The 16,769-nt window shown below is 22.8% G+C and overlaps 2 protein-coding genes across 2 annotated transcripts; one reads left to right on the top strand and one right to left on the bottom strand.

Moving 5' to 3' along the window:
• Positions 1-405: 405 nt before the first annotated feature.
• On the bottom strand, positions 406-3,521 carry LOC132927855 (uncharacterized). The gene is made up of 10 exons (XM_060992442.1): positions 3,458-3,521; positions 2,644-2,794; positions 2,426-2,564; positions 2,148-2,304; positions 1,715-1,823; positions 1,533-1,620; positions 1,286-1,468; positions 984-1,214; positions 768-916; positions 406-532 (listed from the first exon to the last, which is right to left on the bottom strand). The coding sequence occupies exons 1-10, from the start codon at positions 3,519-3,521 to the stop codon at positions 406-408; spliced, it is 1,398 nt and encodes a 465-aa protein (XP_060848425.1).
• A 1,555-nt stretch (positions 3,522-5,076) lies between these two features.
• On the top strand, positions 5,077-15,671 carry LOC132924165 (ubiquitin-like-conjugating enzyme ATG3). Its single transcript, XM_060988305.1, has 7 exons — positions 5,077-5,505; positions 5,784-5,972; positions 6,076-6,204; positions 9,517-9,723; positions 11,325-11,471; positions 11,898-12,025; positions 15,462-15,671. Exons 1-7 carry the CDS (start codon positions 5,434-5,436, stop codon positions 15,610-15,612), a joined length of 1,023 nt encoding a protein of 340 aa, XP_060844288.1. The 5' UTR covers positions 5,077-5,433; the 3' UTR covers positions 15,613-15,671.
• Positions 15,672-16,769: the final 1,098 nt, after the last annotated feature.

The following is a 16,769-nucleotide window of genomic DNA, read 5'->3' as shown; positions in this document are numbered from 1 at the left end:
GGCAAAGTAATCAGGTGATTGGAGTGGCAAATTTATCGCACTTAAAAATAAAATATATTTATATTATATTATAATTTGAGACGGTGGCAAATGTCCTACTTGTAGGTGGCAAATAGCTTAATCCGCCACAAGTGAGATGACCTACTCTTTAACCTATCCTTATTAAAAAGAAAATAGTGTTAACTAAATAAAAATAGTAGTTAGAAAATGCTTATTTAAAAAAAAATTATTACACATAGTTTAAATCAGAAATATAAAAATATAATAAACTTTATTAAAATTCAAGAATTTTAATAAAAAAATAAAAATAAAAAAACTTCATAAACTTTACATGTTTTTTATAAACAATATAATTGGTACTCAATTGTTTGTTAATAGTCTTATTGGTCTTACAATATAAGTTTTTCATAAGTTCAAATAATTAGTGTTGATCATATCTTCTCGTAATTTACTTAAATCATTTAAGAGTGTTCTTAATTTTAATTCATCTTGATTTCGTTCTTCTAATTGGTTAGTCACTATGTTTTGAATACTAAAAAAACATTGAAAAAAAAACAAAAAAATATATTATATTTATATTTATATGAAAACTAAAATAAAATATAAGTAATAATTTAAAAAATACAGGTTTATCAAGTCTTTAATTTAGAAAATATCAAAATTATACTTTCTTTTGGATTTATAAAATATTATAATATAATAACAATAAATAATAATAATATATAATATAATATATTATAATATTATATTATTATTATAATTTTTACTTTTGTTTATTGTTGAGAAAATTTCTAGTGGTTTTAGTTTCATGAAATTTGGTGTACAATTGGTTAAGTTTTCTAATAGATCCTATCCACCGCTCTTTAAAGAACATACAAGACTTATTGGCTTCCTCAATTTTAGACTCTAAATTTGACTAAACAAAGTATTTATTTAATACACTTATAACATTTCTAAAAAAAATAAAAATTTGAATTATTTACAATTTTTTTCTCTAATTCTTTTACTTGTAAACCACAATTGGTATTGATATCATATTTTAGTACTTCATTCTCTTGTCTTAGTAAAATATTAAGTTTTTCTGATCCATGCAATTGAGTTTCCACTTCAAAAATGTTGTTACTCATTTCTTTAATTGTTTGAGCATTGGAAGACTGCATATTTTGCACTAAACCAATGTATTTATTTTCCATTCTATCTTTTTGACAAGTTAACTATAAAACCTCAATATATTTATTTTTAATAGGGAAAAAATTGATAAAAAATACAAAATGTATTATCACACTTCAAGTTCTTTGGCTGTAACTATAGCATCTCTTTCTTTTAACATATCAGACATTTTGTCCAAATCTTTGGCTAATTCTTTACATTTAGACATAGTACAGGTTAGTTTTTCTTCAGTGTGTTTTCTATCATCTGACCATTTATCATTTAAATCTTTTAACAATTGTTCTTCTTTCGTTTTCATCTGTATAAACATAATTAAATAAATTTTAATATAAATTAATTAACAGTGTCAATGAAATAATAACTTTTTCATTAAATAATATCATTTGTTTGTCTTTCCAATTTTCTAATTCTTCAATTAATTTTTGTTGAACATCAAAAGTGAATACATGTCTAATACAAAATATAATTGATGTTCAATTAATAATCTTACATGATTCATATAATATAATTCAATTAACATAAAATCTTTATAATTTTAACTTACTGAGGTTTATTATTTTCTGGTAAACATTCTATTTGTCCTAACATATTATTTTTGTCAGATTTTGGTAAAACTATTTCAATATTTTCTTCAATATGTTTATTTTCCTCTACTAAAAATAAAAAAACTTTAAGACATGATGATACTTTTCATATTAACACTGAAAAAAAATCGATTATTGTATTTGTAAGTTATAACTTATAACTTATAACTTAGATTTTAAATGTTGACAGTATTTTAAGTGTTATTAATGTTTAGATATTAATGCTACATAAGTATTTATCATTCATTGGTTATAGTAAAAGTAACCAGTAGTGTTATTAATGTAACATTAATAATGTAAATTAGTTTTTTTAAATGACTCTATTAAATTACAATAACCCTCGACCAATTTATATTATATGAAAATAAATAGATAACCTATTCAATAGTTTACTTTTTTTCAAATCGTTCTGATTCTTTGATTTTGAATTTTGAATTTTTTCAGGTGATTTTTTTGTAGCTTTATCATTGAAATCTTCAATTCGCAATGATAAATTAAGTTCATAACTACCAGTTTTTGATCCTATTAATTTATATGGTTTGATTTCTATCTAAAATTTTGAAATTTGAAATTAATTTTAAAACCAGATGTTGGTGTTTAAAAAATAATAAATTATTAAATAACATACTATGTTTATGTATGAAAATCTGAAATAGGTAAGTATTACTTACACGATCATTGGATGTTGGATTAATAGTTTGTGCCCCTTTCACTTTTAATAAAAGATAACCAAGCTTTTCATTTGGACTAGTTTTGTTTATTGGAACATGAAAGCACTCAACTCTTATAGATGTATTAGACATTTTTGATCTCAAATAGAATAAAATAATTTACAATATTAACCATTGTCCATTAGTATTATAAAAACAAATAACATTTTCATGTTTACTTTTTTAATCTAGCATTATCCATATACCATATAATGTCTGAGGTAATTTTCAATTCATTTTGATGAACTGGAATTTTAGGTGTTACAATTTTTTGTTTCACAAATGTTGCATGTATTTCAATAGATCCTCTGATCAAACCAAACCCATAAGCTAAAAAGTAAAATTGTATACATATTTTTAGTATAAAATAGTGAATATAGTATAAATATATATATATAGTATGTATATACATATATATTTTAGTTTATTGACTATACATTTTCAGTATTTATACTAAATTGTTAAAAAAATTTTATTCAAAATTATGTAGTATCTATTTTTTTAGCTATGTTTTCTCTAAATGATTAAATTATTATATTAAAATATATTTTTTGACTTAAAAAATTTATTTTTTTTAAATTTAAATGTCAATGAATGTATAATGATCACAGAGTCCTATTAAATTAAATATTTTTATTTATTATTTATTAATCAATAGTTATATAATAATATATTCTTAGATGAGACTATATTATATTAGTTTTATAGTTATTTCATATTACAATATTATTTTTAAAAGTTCTTAGAAAATGTACATTATCATATTTTAGAGTTAGAAGTGTCCATAGCAACAAAATCATAAAACTTCTTACTTGCAAATATTTTAGCTTTATTTTTTTAAATTACTTTTATAAATAGTTTGATGAATTTAATGATTTCTCTAATCTTTATATATTTTATTTATAGTAATAATAATTAAACTCAAGAAACAATAATACATATACAATTAAGTTTGTTATACTCGTAATATGATTTATAATTTAATGTTTTAACCTGAGAATATTTGTAAAATAATCCTTTTATCCATGCCACTTAATTCTTGTAGTTGATTAGCCATATTAAATTTCTGTTGTTTCAGAATGTTATTGTTAGGTAATTGTTATGGACTTATAGTTATTTAAAATTTATTGTATTATATATTTATTTATAACATTTTCTGATAACTAAATATTGTCAATACCACACAGTACAATAAATAAACGATTTTGTGTCACTAAGAAATACTTGTTTATTGTTTATAATATATCGAAATATATATATTGGTTTTAAATTGTAAGCATTAAACTTAAAACAAACAATATATCATATTATTATACTAGCCACTAAATTAAATTTTAATCTAATATTATTTAGAATTCATTATTTACAAAGGTATCGGTATGGAATAACTAATTTATTCATTAACCAATTAGCTCTTGCAAAAATACATAAAAATGATTAATGCTTCTTTTTATTTTTCTGTCTATCAGAAGTATTTTATAAGTTATATTTTCAGTTTTTTTGTTCCCACTAATAACGTAGATATAGGTAATATACTGAGTAGTAATAGTAGCCTTACTCGTAAAGTCATAACTAAGGTTGATATGATATTATGATTAAACATTTGTATATTTTTATTGGACCAAAATATTGTTAGATCAGCTGACAACTACAAACATAAATATTATATTATTATATCTAAACAAATCCAAATACAACATTTTGCAAAAAAATTTTTATTTATTTACATATTTTTCAAATTTTTGTTGTTTACTGCGTATTAGAGCCAAAAATTAAATAATCAACAATTGTTAAAATATATTACTTCTAAAAGAAATAATAAATAATTAATAAATTATAAAATTTATTTATAGTTAGGTTTGACTGTGTGGCCTGAAAAACATTGTCCACTGAACTAAATACAGTAAACGAATACTGTATTATTGAATTAAGTGACATTGTCATTTAATAATTTATATTATTTAATAATTTTCTGTTAAAATTTTGTACCTATTAGATATATAATAAAATAATATTTTAATTTATCGGTCAAAGAAATAAAAATAAAAATTATAGCATTAAATGGTTTCTTTCATATATTATGTTATATGAGTTGTATTTATAAATAAAAAAATAACAATTTAAAGGCATATATCAGTTATTAAGTGTAAAGATGTAAAGTTGATGTATATTTCGGTTTTTATTAATTTTTGTGTGTTCACTTACAGACCCCACCAATAGCATACCAAACTTCACATTCAGTAGTAAATAGTAATGTCCCATGTTTCTTACATATTTTAATGTACTAGTTATACTACTATATATTATATAGTAGTATGTACAAATTTTTATGGAAATCGTGAACAAGTAACAACTCATGATTCACGATATTATATGGTGAAATCAAAGAATAGATTAATTTTAAATTTTAATCTATTTTGTGGTTCAATCTTGATGAGTATTGTCAGTATTGAGTATTTGAGTATAAATTTATAATTATCATTTTTATGCTTCACTGCTTCAGGGTCGTTGAATCGCAAAAACGTGTTTGAAATATATTTTTCTTATCAATTATCACTACACACACACACACGCCCATACACACACACACACACATACACATGTATGATATCATTTATTTACAATTTACACTACAAAAGTTCTCGCTATATTTTCTTATATTGTTTCGCATCCACCTTTAATAATTATTACGTAATACGCATTTACGTAAATGCAAAGGTTTTGTTGACCCGCGACTGTATTGTCGAACAATAGTACCTATCACGCGTTTTCGCACAGATTGTTTGAGTTATTCGTTTCTGTTAATTGTTTGCCATTTAATTTTAATAATTTACGTACCAGCAACACGAAAACCTTAGTAATTATTTTCGGCGACGCGAATACAACGGATTAATTTCGGTCTCATGACCAGTATCCACCCAAGTACAACCAATCATCCAATTTAAAGTAGTACCTATAATAAAACTACCATGCAAAACGTTATTAATAGTGTGAAGGGTACTGCGTTGGGTTTCGCTGGATTTTTGACTCCAGTTTTAAAGGTATGTATTATTTTTTCGCGCAAGTATAAAAGTTGTGACATACTTTAAAAAAAAACATTTTAATCAAACTATATTTTGCCTTCAAACTTCAAAGTTTATGCTCATATTTTCTGTAATAAATGATTAACTTTATTAGAAACTATAAGTATTTATTAATTGCACTCTGGCTGGGTGTTTACTGTGAAATTAATAATAGTATCAATATTTAAGACACATTATGCCAATGACTGCAGTTGGATATATTATTTATATTATAAATAAATCTGTGTATTTAATAGGAATCAAAATTTAAAGAAACTGGTGTAGTGACACCGAATGAGTTTGTTATTGCTGGTGATCACTTGGTTCATACATGTCCAACATGGGAATGGGCTTGTGGTGACGAGTGCAAGACTAAATCCTATTTACCGAAAAATAAACAATACTTAATCACAAGAAATGTTCCATGTCTACGCCGATGTAAACAAGTAAATAATTAAATACTATATAAATGAAACATATGATAATATATTATTTACATTTAGCATTTTATTATTATATTGTTATTATTATTTTTTTTTTATGTATTAGATTGAGAACTGTGAAGTTCAAGAGAATATTGTGGAATCTGAAGAAGGAAATGAAGGATGGGTTGAGACACATCATTTTGATTCTGCACTCTCACCTTTGAGTGAAAAAATATCTGAGATATCATTAGAAGTATGTAAGACTAATTCTTTATTAAAATTAGTAGATAGTCACTTAGAAATATTTTTAAAAACACATAATTCTGATGATTGTTATTACTTGTAACTACCAACAATAACAATGTTGGTCACAAGGACTGTTATTATTAATCAAATTCTTTTTCTTATATTATTTTCATATTATAACTGACTCTTTGTAATAATTTGTGAATATTTACAACATAAATATATGTTGTATTGTAGAAAATTTTCTGTGAGGATTTTAGATGACTCAATAAGTTCTATTGCTTCTATAGATCAGTAAGTCTGTCACTATAGTGTACATTTTAATTTATATGTATACAAATGTATATTCAGTACTATATCGACTACCCAATTATTTCCAAGACTACCTCCATATAGAAATCTATTTATAAATGTATATTTCCGTGTTGTAATCTGTATCACAGTAATGTACAATTTAATTTTGTTTTCGATATACAATTTACTTTGTTCATACCTAATTGAATTAGTTTGATGACAAAACCTTGCAAATGATTCACCATTTAATACAATTTTAATGGATCTTAAAACCTGCTTTCCTCCATAAAAAAATTATTAACTAAATGTTTTATACTATTATACTATTATAATCAGCTATTATATGCTATAAATACTGTAACTTTAAATTGTATATTTTATTAACTTTGTTAAGTTGAGTTGAATAAAAAAATACGTTTTTTCTATACATATTTTTAGATGTTACAGAAATGCTTATTTGATTACATTTTATCGTGTTTCAGAATAGATTAAATTTTGGAATTATTACTGTTATTAACTAAATGTTAATTAAACGTCAATAATATAATACGATTATATACTTTTTTTATTATTTAATAAATTGAGATAACACAGTTGTGCACCCAAGGTAGTCAAGATAATACAGAAGTAGGATTATATTCTTTTTCAACTTTTTCATTTACAAACAATATAAACTTATCTTTATTTTCAGACATTTTTAAAGCTTTATAAAAACTTCAAAAATATAGTAATATTAGTAGAACAAATTATATTTAACCAGTGCATCATTCATTACATAAATAAATGTTATCAGTTGAGGTTTAGTTTCAGATTAACTAACATATAATTTTTTAGTTATTTTAACTTTTTTTATCTTTTTAGTGTTTCTTCTTTTTTTTTAAATATACATAAAAGTATAATTTTAATTAGCAATTTAAATTCAATTTTTTTGTTTTGTAATTACTATACTTACAGAATTCAAAATGTTTTGTTTATTATAAATAATTAAAAACAAATATTTTAGATGTAAATTGCTAAGTATTATAAACCATTATTTATTATTATTTTAATACTATATAACATCAATTTATGTGTTCTTAAAATATTTGTGATAATTTCTAAAGTATGCCATTCATATTGTTTTAAGAAAATGATTTTTAAAAGTATTTTGTGTAAGTCTAAAAGAATTTATTATTAAATATTAAAGGTAATTTTGTGAAATAAAAAATATCAATTATTTAAATAATACAAATTTTAAAAGATAAAATGAAGTAGAATTTTGGTACTAAGAAATCATGTCAACTTTTAATATTATAATATATAATTATAAAACATAATCACTCAAATTAGTGAATACATTATTTAAAAAAAATATAAAAGTAATACTAAGAATATAAAATAATTATCATAGAAATGTCTTAATTTTGTAAAAATATTGTGCTTTTAAAACAGAGATAATATAAAATTAAAATATATAATATACAATTCAACATTAAATATTGTTATCACAAAACTAATTTGTCTTGAGTTATATTTTAAATAAAATCTGAAATTTGGTTATATTATCCATTATTAATTTACTAACCAATTTAAGATATTAATAACAATTAATAATATGTTTAGTTAAAAGAACAAGAAAATTAAGTTTTAAAATTATATATTTTGTTTTAATGATATATTTTTAGAAAATCTTCACAAAATATTTTATCGGTATACAAAAAACTGAAATACATTCAAATTCATTTTTAGACAATATAAGCTATAGTAAAAGTAAAATACTTAAAATTATAACAAAATTAACATAAGATTAATGCCAACAGACATGTAAATTTTAATAATCATAAGAATTAAAGTCACTATCTTACTTTTTAGCAATACATAAAAATATTAAAACAATTTATTGGACTATTCATAAATACATATTATTTCATATTTATCACAAAAAATTACTTATACTCAGTTTAGCGAGTTCTTTCACTAATTCTGCGCTTCCCTATGTAGTAGCTTGCTATCTAGACTGGTTCTACTATGACAGAGTAATGCAAAGAAGACCCATTTTATATCGGCCTACGTCATGTTCTGTTACTAGCCAAAGTATATCTTCTGTACACTAAGTTTGTGTTTGAAAATTAAGAGTTACAATTTTCTTTAATACTAACTGGTAAAAGAGATATTATAAAAAATAAATTTGACATATGTCTTACCTATAATAATAAATAAATAACAGAAAAAACATGGATATCAAATTCTTTTCATACTGTATTTAGACAAATCTATGTTCACCCTTAAACATGTATTTCTATAATTATTGTAATGGGTGATTTTACTCTATGACACTCAAAAACAAAATTAAATAAAATTATTTTGCATTAATGCGTTTTATTATTGTTGCGAATAGACAATGAGAAGAAATTAAACATGCAGCTAACATTCTTTTAACATTATATACTAAGTTTTTTATTTTATTTGCAATTGTATTTATATATATCTAATTATCCGAGTATTTTATATTATCTATAAATTAACAATTTTTCCGAATAATAAGTCCATTAGAAATGTATTAAACAATTACAATTGTTAACTATTTAATGCTTTGAAAGCAGGTTTCTGTACATATATTCATACTATTTGTCTGTTAATTTATTAATAGTTTTATAACATTAGTAACAAGATGATCCCCTGCTCCAAATTAATAAGCCATATTGAGTTAATATAATTATCATATAATGCTAAATATAATGTTCTAATAACTTACATACTTACCAATATTATAATTTATAAAACCTTGCAAATTCCATTTAAAATGCTTGTCTAAAGTTAATTTATGAATACCTGAAACAATAATGACAATAGACATTTTATATCAATGCATGTGAGTTATTATTATCAGAAAAAAGTATTTTCAAAATTATCTTTTATATTATTAATTATATAATAGTTCATAGATATGATTTAATTAATTGTCCACTTAAATATAAGATGTAAACATTTCTATTTTATTAAATAAATGTTCTACATCATAATTTTAATATTTAAATGTTTGTAGGGAAACCTGAACAGTTTAAATGTAACAAGTCTTAACGAGGATAATCATGTTTTAAATAGTGCAATCAATGACAACTCAATTGTAAGAAATATTAAAGTAGATAATCAAAATTATTGTGCGGTTGATGATGACGATGATGAAGAAGAAGGTGACGCTATTGACATGGATGCATTTGTTGAAAGTGGTTTGCTTGAAGACGACGATTCGGTTAGTTTATTTTATATATAAATGAAAATAATTTATGGTATTTTATAATAATTGAATGTAAGTTTTATTAAAATATTTATAAAATAAAACTTATAGCAAATATTTGTAGATTAGAATAAAAATATATACCTACTTAGTATTATAATTGATAATAGATATACCGGTTGGTTCTTTTATCTAAGAACACTAATTATTTTAAAAACTATTTAATGCTTTAAAAATATTTTAAGTTTTTCATAATTATAGATTTTTAAGTTATTATACAAGGTTTTTTAAAAAATTTAATATTCTTCCAATCTTTTATGATGACAACATCCTTATTCCAAAACAGAATATATTTTGTATTGCTTAGATATACAACTATTGAATTTTGGCCTAGTATTTTATTAGCTATAAGTATTTTAAGAATAATTTTAAAATGTTCTAAATTTAAATCTAAACTTTGAATACTTTAACTTGAGTTTAACTTATTAACTAGGTTGTTTTAACTTAAACTTTTATGTATCAAAGTACTTAAAATAATATTCTGCTTTGAAATAAAGTATTAAAAATTTATCCATACTATTATAGAAAGTGAAGTTGTTTTTTGACGTTGTGAGGGGTAATCTCTGAATCTACTGAACTGATTTTGAAAATTATTTTACCAAAAGCCACATTCTTTGTGAGTATCATAGGCATAAATTTAGTCCGATAAAGTTAATTGTTAATTACAAAATTAAATACATATTATATTATTATTTTATTTTATTACATATCTAAAGTAATTAGTCATATTTTTAGTATCCTAGCAACCGCTTAGAAGAAATAACAAACAATTATTAAACAATTATAAAACACATATATCTTTAGCTATATAAAAAAAAAACCCATTGCTTAAGGAACCTCTTTACAAGTCTCTAGACCAAGCGGTTTGGTCTGGGCATTGATAAGTGAAAACTGAAAGTAAATAGATTACTTTAGATTCCAGAGGTGACCAAATTTTTTGATAAAGTTATATTAAAAAATAAAATTATGTTTTTCCTTAGTGGAGTCATAAAAATACATGCAGCTATTGGATAGGGTCGACTGGAATTTTTGATTAAACTAATAAATATATAATTAATTCATTCTAAATAATAATGCTACTGCTGTGTGACATATTTCACTTCCCTTGCATCTTGCGACTGTTAAACACCTATTTATTCAAATACACTTTGAAAACAGTTTGATCGACGTGAGTTTCACATATTATTAACGCATCTAATGCACGAGCAACGCCGTGATGAAACAGCTAGTAATTTATAAAATAATTAGTATGTTCCATAAAAATTGTATTATTTTTTTAACTATAAATAATTAGGTTAGTTGAAATATTTATATTAATTATTATTTGCTAATAAATTTTAATAAATAATTAAAAATATTTCTTGAGTAGAAAATGATTTTTAATATTCTGGCATTTTATTTTATTTTTTTAATTAAACTATGAGTTATAATTAAATTATCAAATTATAGCATGTAGTTATTCCTTTGTTTTTTTTTTATTTTAGTATATACAAAGCTATTAAACAATTTAAAAAAATATATATAAAGTTAAACTTTCTATTGTTTTATTTTTTAAGGTAACTATTTATCCGGAACATACAAAAGAAAAAAAGTTATCTAGCTCTTCTGTTGATGATATATTAAAAACCCGTACATATGACTTACATATTACTTATGACAAATTCTACCAAACACCAAGGCTATGGCTTTATGGTTATAATGAAGTAAGCGTTTTAATTGTTATTATATTATATTTGAAACAAAATGTTGAGTAGTTTTCAACTTTAAATTCTTTTAATTTAGTGTGTCAAATTTCTGTATCTTTCTGGAATAATTTCTAAAAATAAACTCAACCTAATTATATTTTGCTCATTTACATTTTTGTTGACACAGTCGTTCTAGTTATTTTTATAAATTTTATATTATAAGGTTCATATTATGATTAAAAAAATGTCAGCTTCATTACAATTTTATCTTACATATTGGTAATATTGTCTCAATTTTTAGTAATTGGTTGGTACATTGTTGTGATTACACTAAAAATTCTGTAATTTATTTGTGTACATTATTGAAAATTTGAACATTCAATATCAAATTATAAAGCTTTTTTTTTCTTTTTATGAAATGAAAAAATTATTTATGAATCCTAGAATCAAAAACCATTAAATGTTGAAGAAATGTATGAAGATGTGAGTCAAGATTATGCAAAGAAAACTGTTACAATGGAATCACACCCACATGTTCCAGGTCCTTCTATGGCTTCAATACATCCCTGCAAGTAAGTACATTTTTAATAAAGTCGACTTTACAGCTTTATTATCCAGTGGCACCAAAGTTTTTTAGATATGGTCGGGCAATTTCAAAACTTTGTGTCCTCAATACCTATTGGCATACATGGGGAGGAGTATAAAAATATACGTTTACTCATAATAAGGTTTTGATGTTAATATAATCTGGCCTACTGGCTACATTTTTCAAAAATAGTCGGACCCGACCTCAATATGGACTTTGGCGCTACTGATGTTATCTGTTGTAAATTGTATCTTTTATTATATTGTGATTGGCAGTTTTAATCATAATATCATTTATTAACTATGATCAGGGACGGCCTGGGAGATAAATTCAGGCCAGGAAAATTTATTACCCAGGCCACATATCAATGTTTACCTGATAGGAGTTACTTAATTGATGGGGGCTAGAGGATGGCTAAGCTTATGTTCTACCCCCTTCTCACCAACACTACCCAATTTATTTTATAATTATTTATTTATCTAATATTTTAGTTATTATTATATGAAAGAGGATATAAAAAAAAATAGACATTCAATCAGTATCAATATTTTAATAAGACTGTTAATCTCAATTCAATTTGAAACCTGAAGGCCTAGTTACACTTATTTTTATGACTATGTATTCTCTTTAAACAATTGAACAAAAAGTTTAATTAGCCACTAAATGCTTGAATTTTTTATTACAAATTATATTTTATAAACGCTAATAAATAAACCAAAAAAAATATACATTAAATTAAGCTTTTATAATTAATTTTATATTTTAAATTTAAATAATAAGTTGTTATTTTAAAGACATGTTGAAAGAAACTACTTTTTTATGACAATGAATCAATTATTTGATCATTATCAATATTTATCAAAATTTATTTTTCAACTAACATTAACATAAACGCTTCAGCATTTTCATTGCAAATTTTACTTCTTAACCTTTTTTTTATATACTTTAATCTAGAAAATGATGGTTTGAAGGCAACTTGGGTAACAGGAAGACACAATAAATACTTATAAGCAACTGTTAATACTTGATAAGCGTTACTGTATAAATTGTATTTTATCAATAATTTGTAACAACACAGTGTACAGTTTCTACAACTATTACACATAACTTGACTTATTTTCTCATTCAACTTCCAAATCATCCTCATTATTATATCAATCTCCTAATTCATTATTTCATACTCATCTGTAATCAACATTTTAAAAAATGCCCAGTTATTTGAAAAACGTATTAATTCTCCGACGAAACTACACTATAATAATAATGCTTTTATGCATCCCAAAATACCCATATTAAATGAGCCATTCTAGTTATTATCTATTAGTAATAGGTAACTTAAAAACTACAACTAATAACTTATTATATTATAATTTACTTTATGGGCTACGGGTGTTTGAATCAAGATTTTTATACTGTAGTATAGTAGTTTACAAATATTAATAATATATTATTTTAGTATAAAGAAATTAAAAACTACCTAATTATTTAAAAAAATAATATGATATAGCCATCAGGTCAATGACAAATCCCAATCAATCAGGCCACCGGGATCCTCCCGGTATTCCGGGGGGTCAGGCCGTCCCTGACCATGATTTACCATGTATTAACAGAGTTTGGTTGAGCTAAAATCTTGAACACAAAAATGTAGCTATTAAATTAAAATTTATTTATTATCAATAAGTATGTATAAATATTTAAGTCAGTTCTTGATATGTTTTATTTTAAATTAATTAATGATAAAATGATTATTAGGTATTGAACAGGACTTTTTTTATTTCATTGTATTCTATAAATAACTTTGATGAATATAGTTAATATTATAAACAAAATTAAACTTAAAAACTTCCAATATAAATTATTTCATTTGCAATAATTAAGATATTATTTTGCTTTTATTTATTTGTTTATTAAACAATTTTTTGTAATAAACATTTATGAGCAATAATTATAATTTCACATTTATCAAAAATATTCTTGTTAACGATTATTGACAATTGGCATTATAAAAATCAGGAGATACCTATAATTTATAGGAACTAAAATAAAAGTCACATATCTCTCTGTTCAGAATTTAAACATAAATTATCTTATAAAAAATTTGTTGGTATTTTCCTTTTTATATAATGACTTTTTTGATAATATTTTTGTTTAAAGAGACTACCTTGTCCAAAAATTTTCTAATGGAGGATTACATACCACAATCTGGGATAACTTAAAAAATAAATGAATAAATAAATTTATATGGTCATGTTTATGTTTATACATAAATGTATATTTTAATTACCTAACTGTAATATACCAACATTTTATGTATCATAACATAAAATAAATAAAACCTTTATTATATTCTCAAATTTTAAAACAGTTTTATTTTTAATTTTATTTGTTTGTTGTGTGATTTAATTCATCTAAATGTATCAATTAAATAAAAACTAATGCCAAATTAAAAAAAAAAAAACTTTTAATCTATCTATTGACGTGCAAACACCACGGACTAAGATATATAATACCTATCTATAATGTATATATAAATATATCTTAATCAGTGACTTACACACAATATTTATTATACATTTTATGATTATTGTTGAAAGTAAAATTATTTGATAAGACTTAATAATAATATGCCTTTATTTTTGAAGTGAAATTTCTTTACAGAGGGTACAAAAAAAAAGACAACGGTCTGGCACGGCCAGTCGTCACGGACCGCCCCTTTTGCATATAGTAAATAAATAAATAAATAAAATATATAATTAATAAAATCAAAAAAAATACAGTTCTATTGAAAATAAAATTGTAAAGTGTGTTATTTTTATTTTATTCCAATACACGCCTAATATCAGTTGCTTGACTGAAAGAAGTTTTACTTCATCCGCGCGTACTTGTTACACGCACATTTTTTATTATATTCATGTTAGGTATTAATGTTATTATGATATTATATGAATCACTATTAATGATTGGATAAAATATAATGATAGATAACAATAAAAAAAAAAAAATGTTCATAAAATTATGAAAAAAAATACTCTTATCTGACATTGACATATTACGTGATATTACATTGTTCCACTTCCAATAGTAAATGATAACACTTCTAACTCTTCAAGTAGATATATTTTAATTTTCCTGTGCCTAGGACCTATTAAAATTGGATTTCATGAACAAATAATAATATTCATTAGAAAATTATTATTTTTACTGATATTACTTCTTTAAATTTAGGTAATTGACACACTGTGTTATTGAACCTGAGTTCACTAAATGTCTAAACACCCACTATTCCCTTTAATCTGTAGACATATCAATGCTTAAAATAACAGTTAATGTTATAATAAATATATCATTTAAATATTATTACTATATTTTTAATTAATATAAAGTTGTTTGGTATCTAATTAATTATTTTTAAATATTTACAGGCATGCGGACATTATGAAAAAGTTAATTCAAATGGTGACCGATGGTGGAAAAGACTTAGGAGTACACATGTACTTAATTATATTTTTGAAATTTGTTCAATCAGTTATACCAACTATAGATTATGATTACACTCAAAATATTAATTTATAGTAAGAATTAAGTTGTTCTATGAAAATATGAGAGTATAATTTATTCTGAATCAAAATTAATTTTAAAAAAATAATTAGTTGATAATTGATTCAATTAAAATCAACTGTTTTGTCATGTGGTCAACTAATCAATATACTAAATTGTATTAACAATCATTATTTTAGTTACTCTAATGTATGTGAACTACAATTAAAAGTATAAATTAATAATTTTAACAAAAGAACTTATTTTATTTGTAAAGTTTTTATAATCAATGGATAACATTTTTTACAAATGTATTTATTTTAATTATACCTAAAAGATTAAAATATTATTCGTACATATTTTTTATAATGATTATAAATGGGTTTTATAACTCTATAAAAATAATTTATTGTGACATAATATGTATTTTCAGTTTTTACAGTCTACTAGTAATTAAAAAATACAAATTATTTAGAATATTTCTTTAAGATTCTTGTGATTTTTTTTTAAAAAGTTTTCGTTGTTGAAATATATGCCATTTGTTTATAGTTTTATTATTATTCTATTATTGCTTATAAAATATAACAACAAATATTTTATTTACATAAATTGTATCTTCAAATCAGTGCTAGTCTAACTAAGAATGCTAACAAATAATTGCTATACTTCATATCGCAGGGTTACTCATGGGCAAATCTTTATTTGAGGTCTACAAAAATATTTTAAGCATAGTATGCATTTTTTAATTCTTATCATGAATGCCATTAATTAACAAAATATTATGTCTTATAAAACATTTGTATAATAATAATATTAGCTATTGTTCTGTTTTTGTATAAAATATCAAATTTTACCCTTTTTTACATTTTAATTTCAATATGTATAAGCAAGTATTTTAAAATGGATATTCTTGAGAAAGGGCAAATCAGGGCTTTATTATAATATATAAATTACAAAAATATATTGTAACTCATGATTCATGTTTGATTTAAAACAAAATATCAATGTTTAAATTTCGGTATCTATAAAAAATAATTAAAAATATTTACTCATACAAATTTGATTATTATCTTAACCTCATTATGCTCATGGAGGGTTTATCACTCATTGCTCTTCCACCCATAAAAAATTTAAATTAAAAAAAAACATACTAACAAGTAACAAGGTCTAGTATATAGCAAAAGACACTCATT

This window comes from Rhopalosiphum padi, chromosome 3 (genome assembly GCF_020882245.1).
Source record: "Rhopalosiphum padi isolate XX-2018 chromosome 3, ASM2088224v1, whole genome shotgun sequence".
Classification (NCBI taxonomy): Eukaryota; Metazoa; Arthropoda; class Insecta; order Hemiptera; family Aphididae; genus Rhopalosiphum; species Rhopalosiphum padi.
Note: the sequence above shows the minus strand (reverse complement) of the source record. Positions and strands in the feature narration are given on the sequence as shown.

Bases quoted from the DNA above. Each gene is read 5' to 3' on its own strand.
- LOC132927855 (XM_060992442.1), bottom strand. From the start codon at position 3,521: ATGGCTAATCAACTACAAGAATTAAGTGGCATGGATAAAAGGATTATT. The intron at 917-983 runs GTAAATAATTCA...TACTTTGTTTAG, and splicing joins AAGAATTAGAGAAAAAAATT to TCAAATTTAGAGTCTAAAAT. The intron at 533-767 runs GTAAAAATTATA...ATGTTTTTTTAG, and splicing joins TTTCTCAACAATAAACAAAA to TATTCAAAACATAGTGACTA.
- LOC132924165 (XM_060988305.1), top strand. From the start codon at position 5,434: ATGCAAAACGTTATTAATAGTGTGAAGGGTACTGCGTTGGGTTTCGCT. The intron at 9,724-11,324 runs GTTAGTTTATTT...TTATTTTTTAAG, and splicing joins TGCTTGAAGACGACGATTCG to GTAACTATTTATCCGGAACA. The intron at 11,472-11,897 runs GTAAGCGTTTTA...TATGAATCCTAG, and splicing joins GGCTTTATGGTTATAATGAA to AATCAAAAACCATTAAATGT.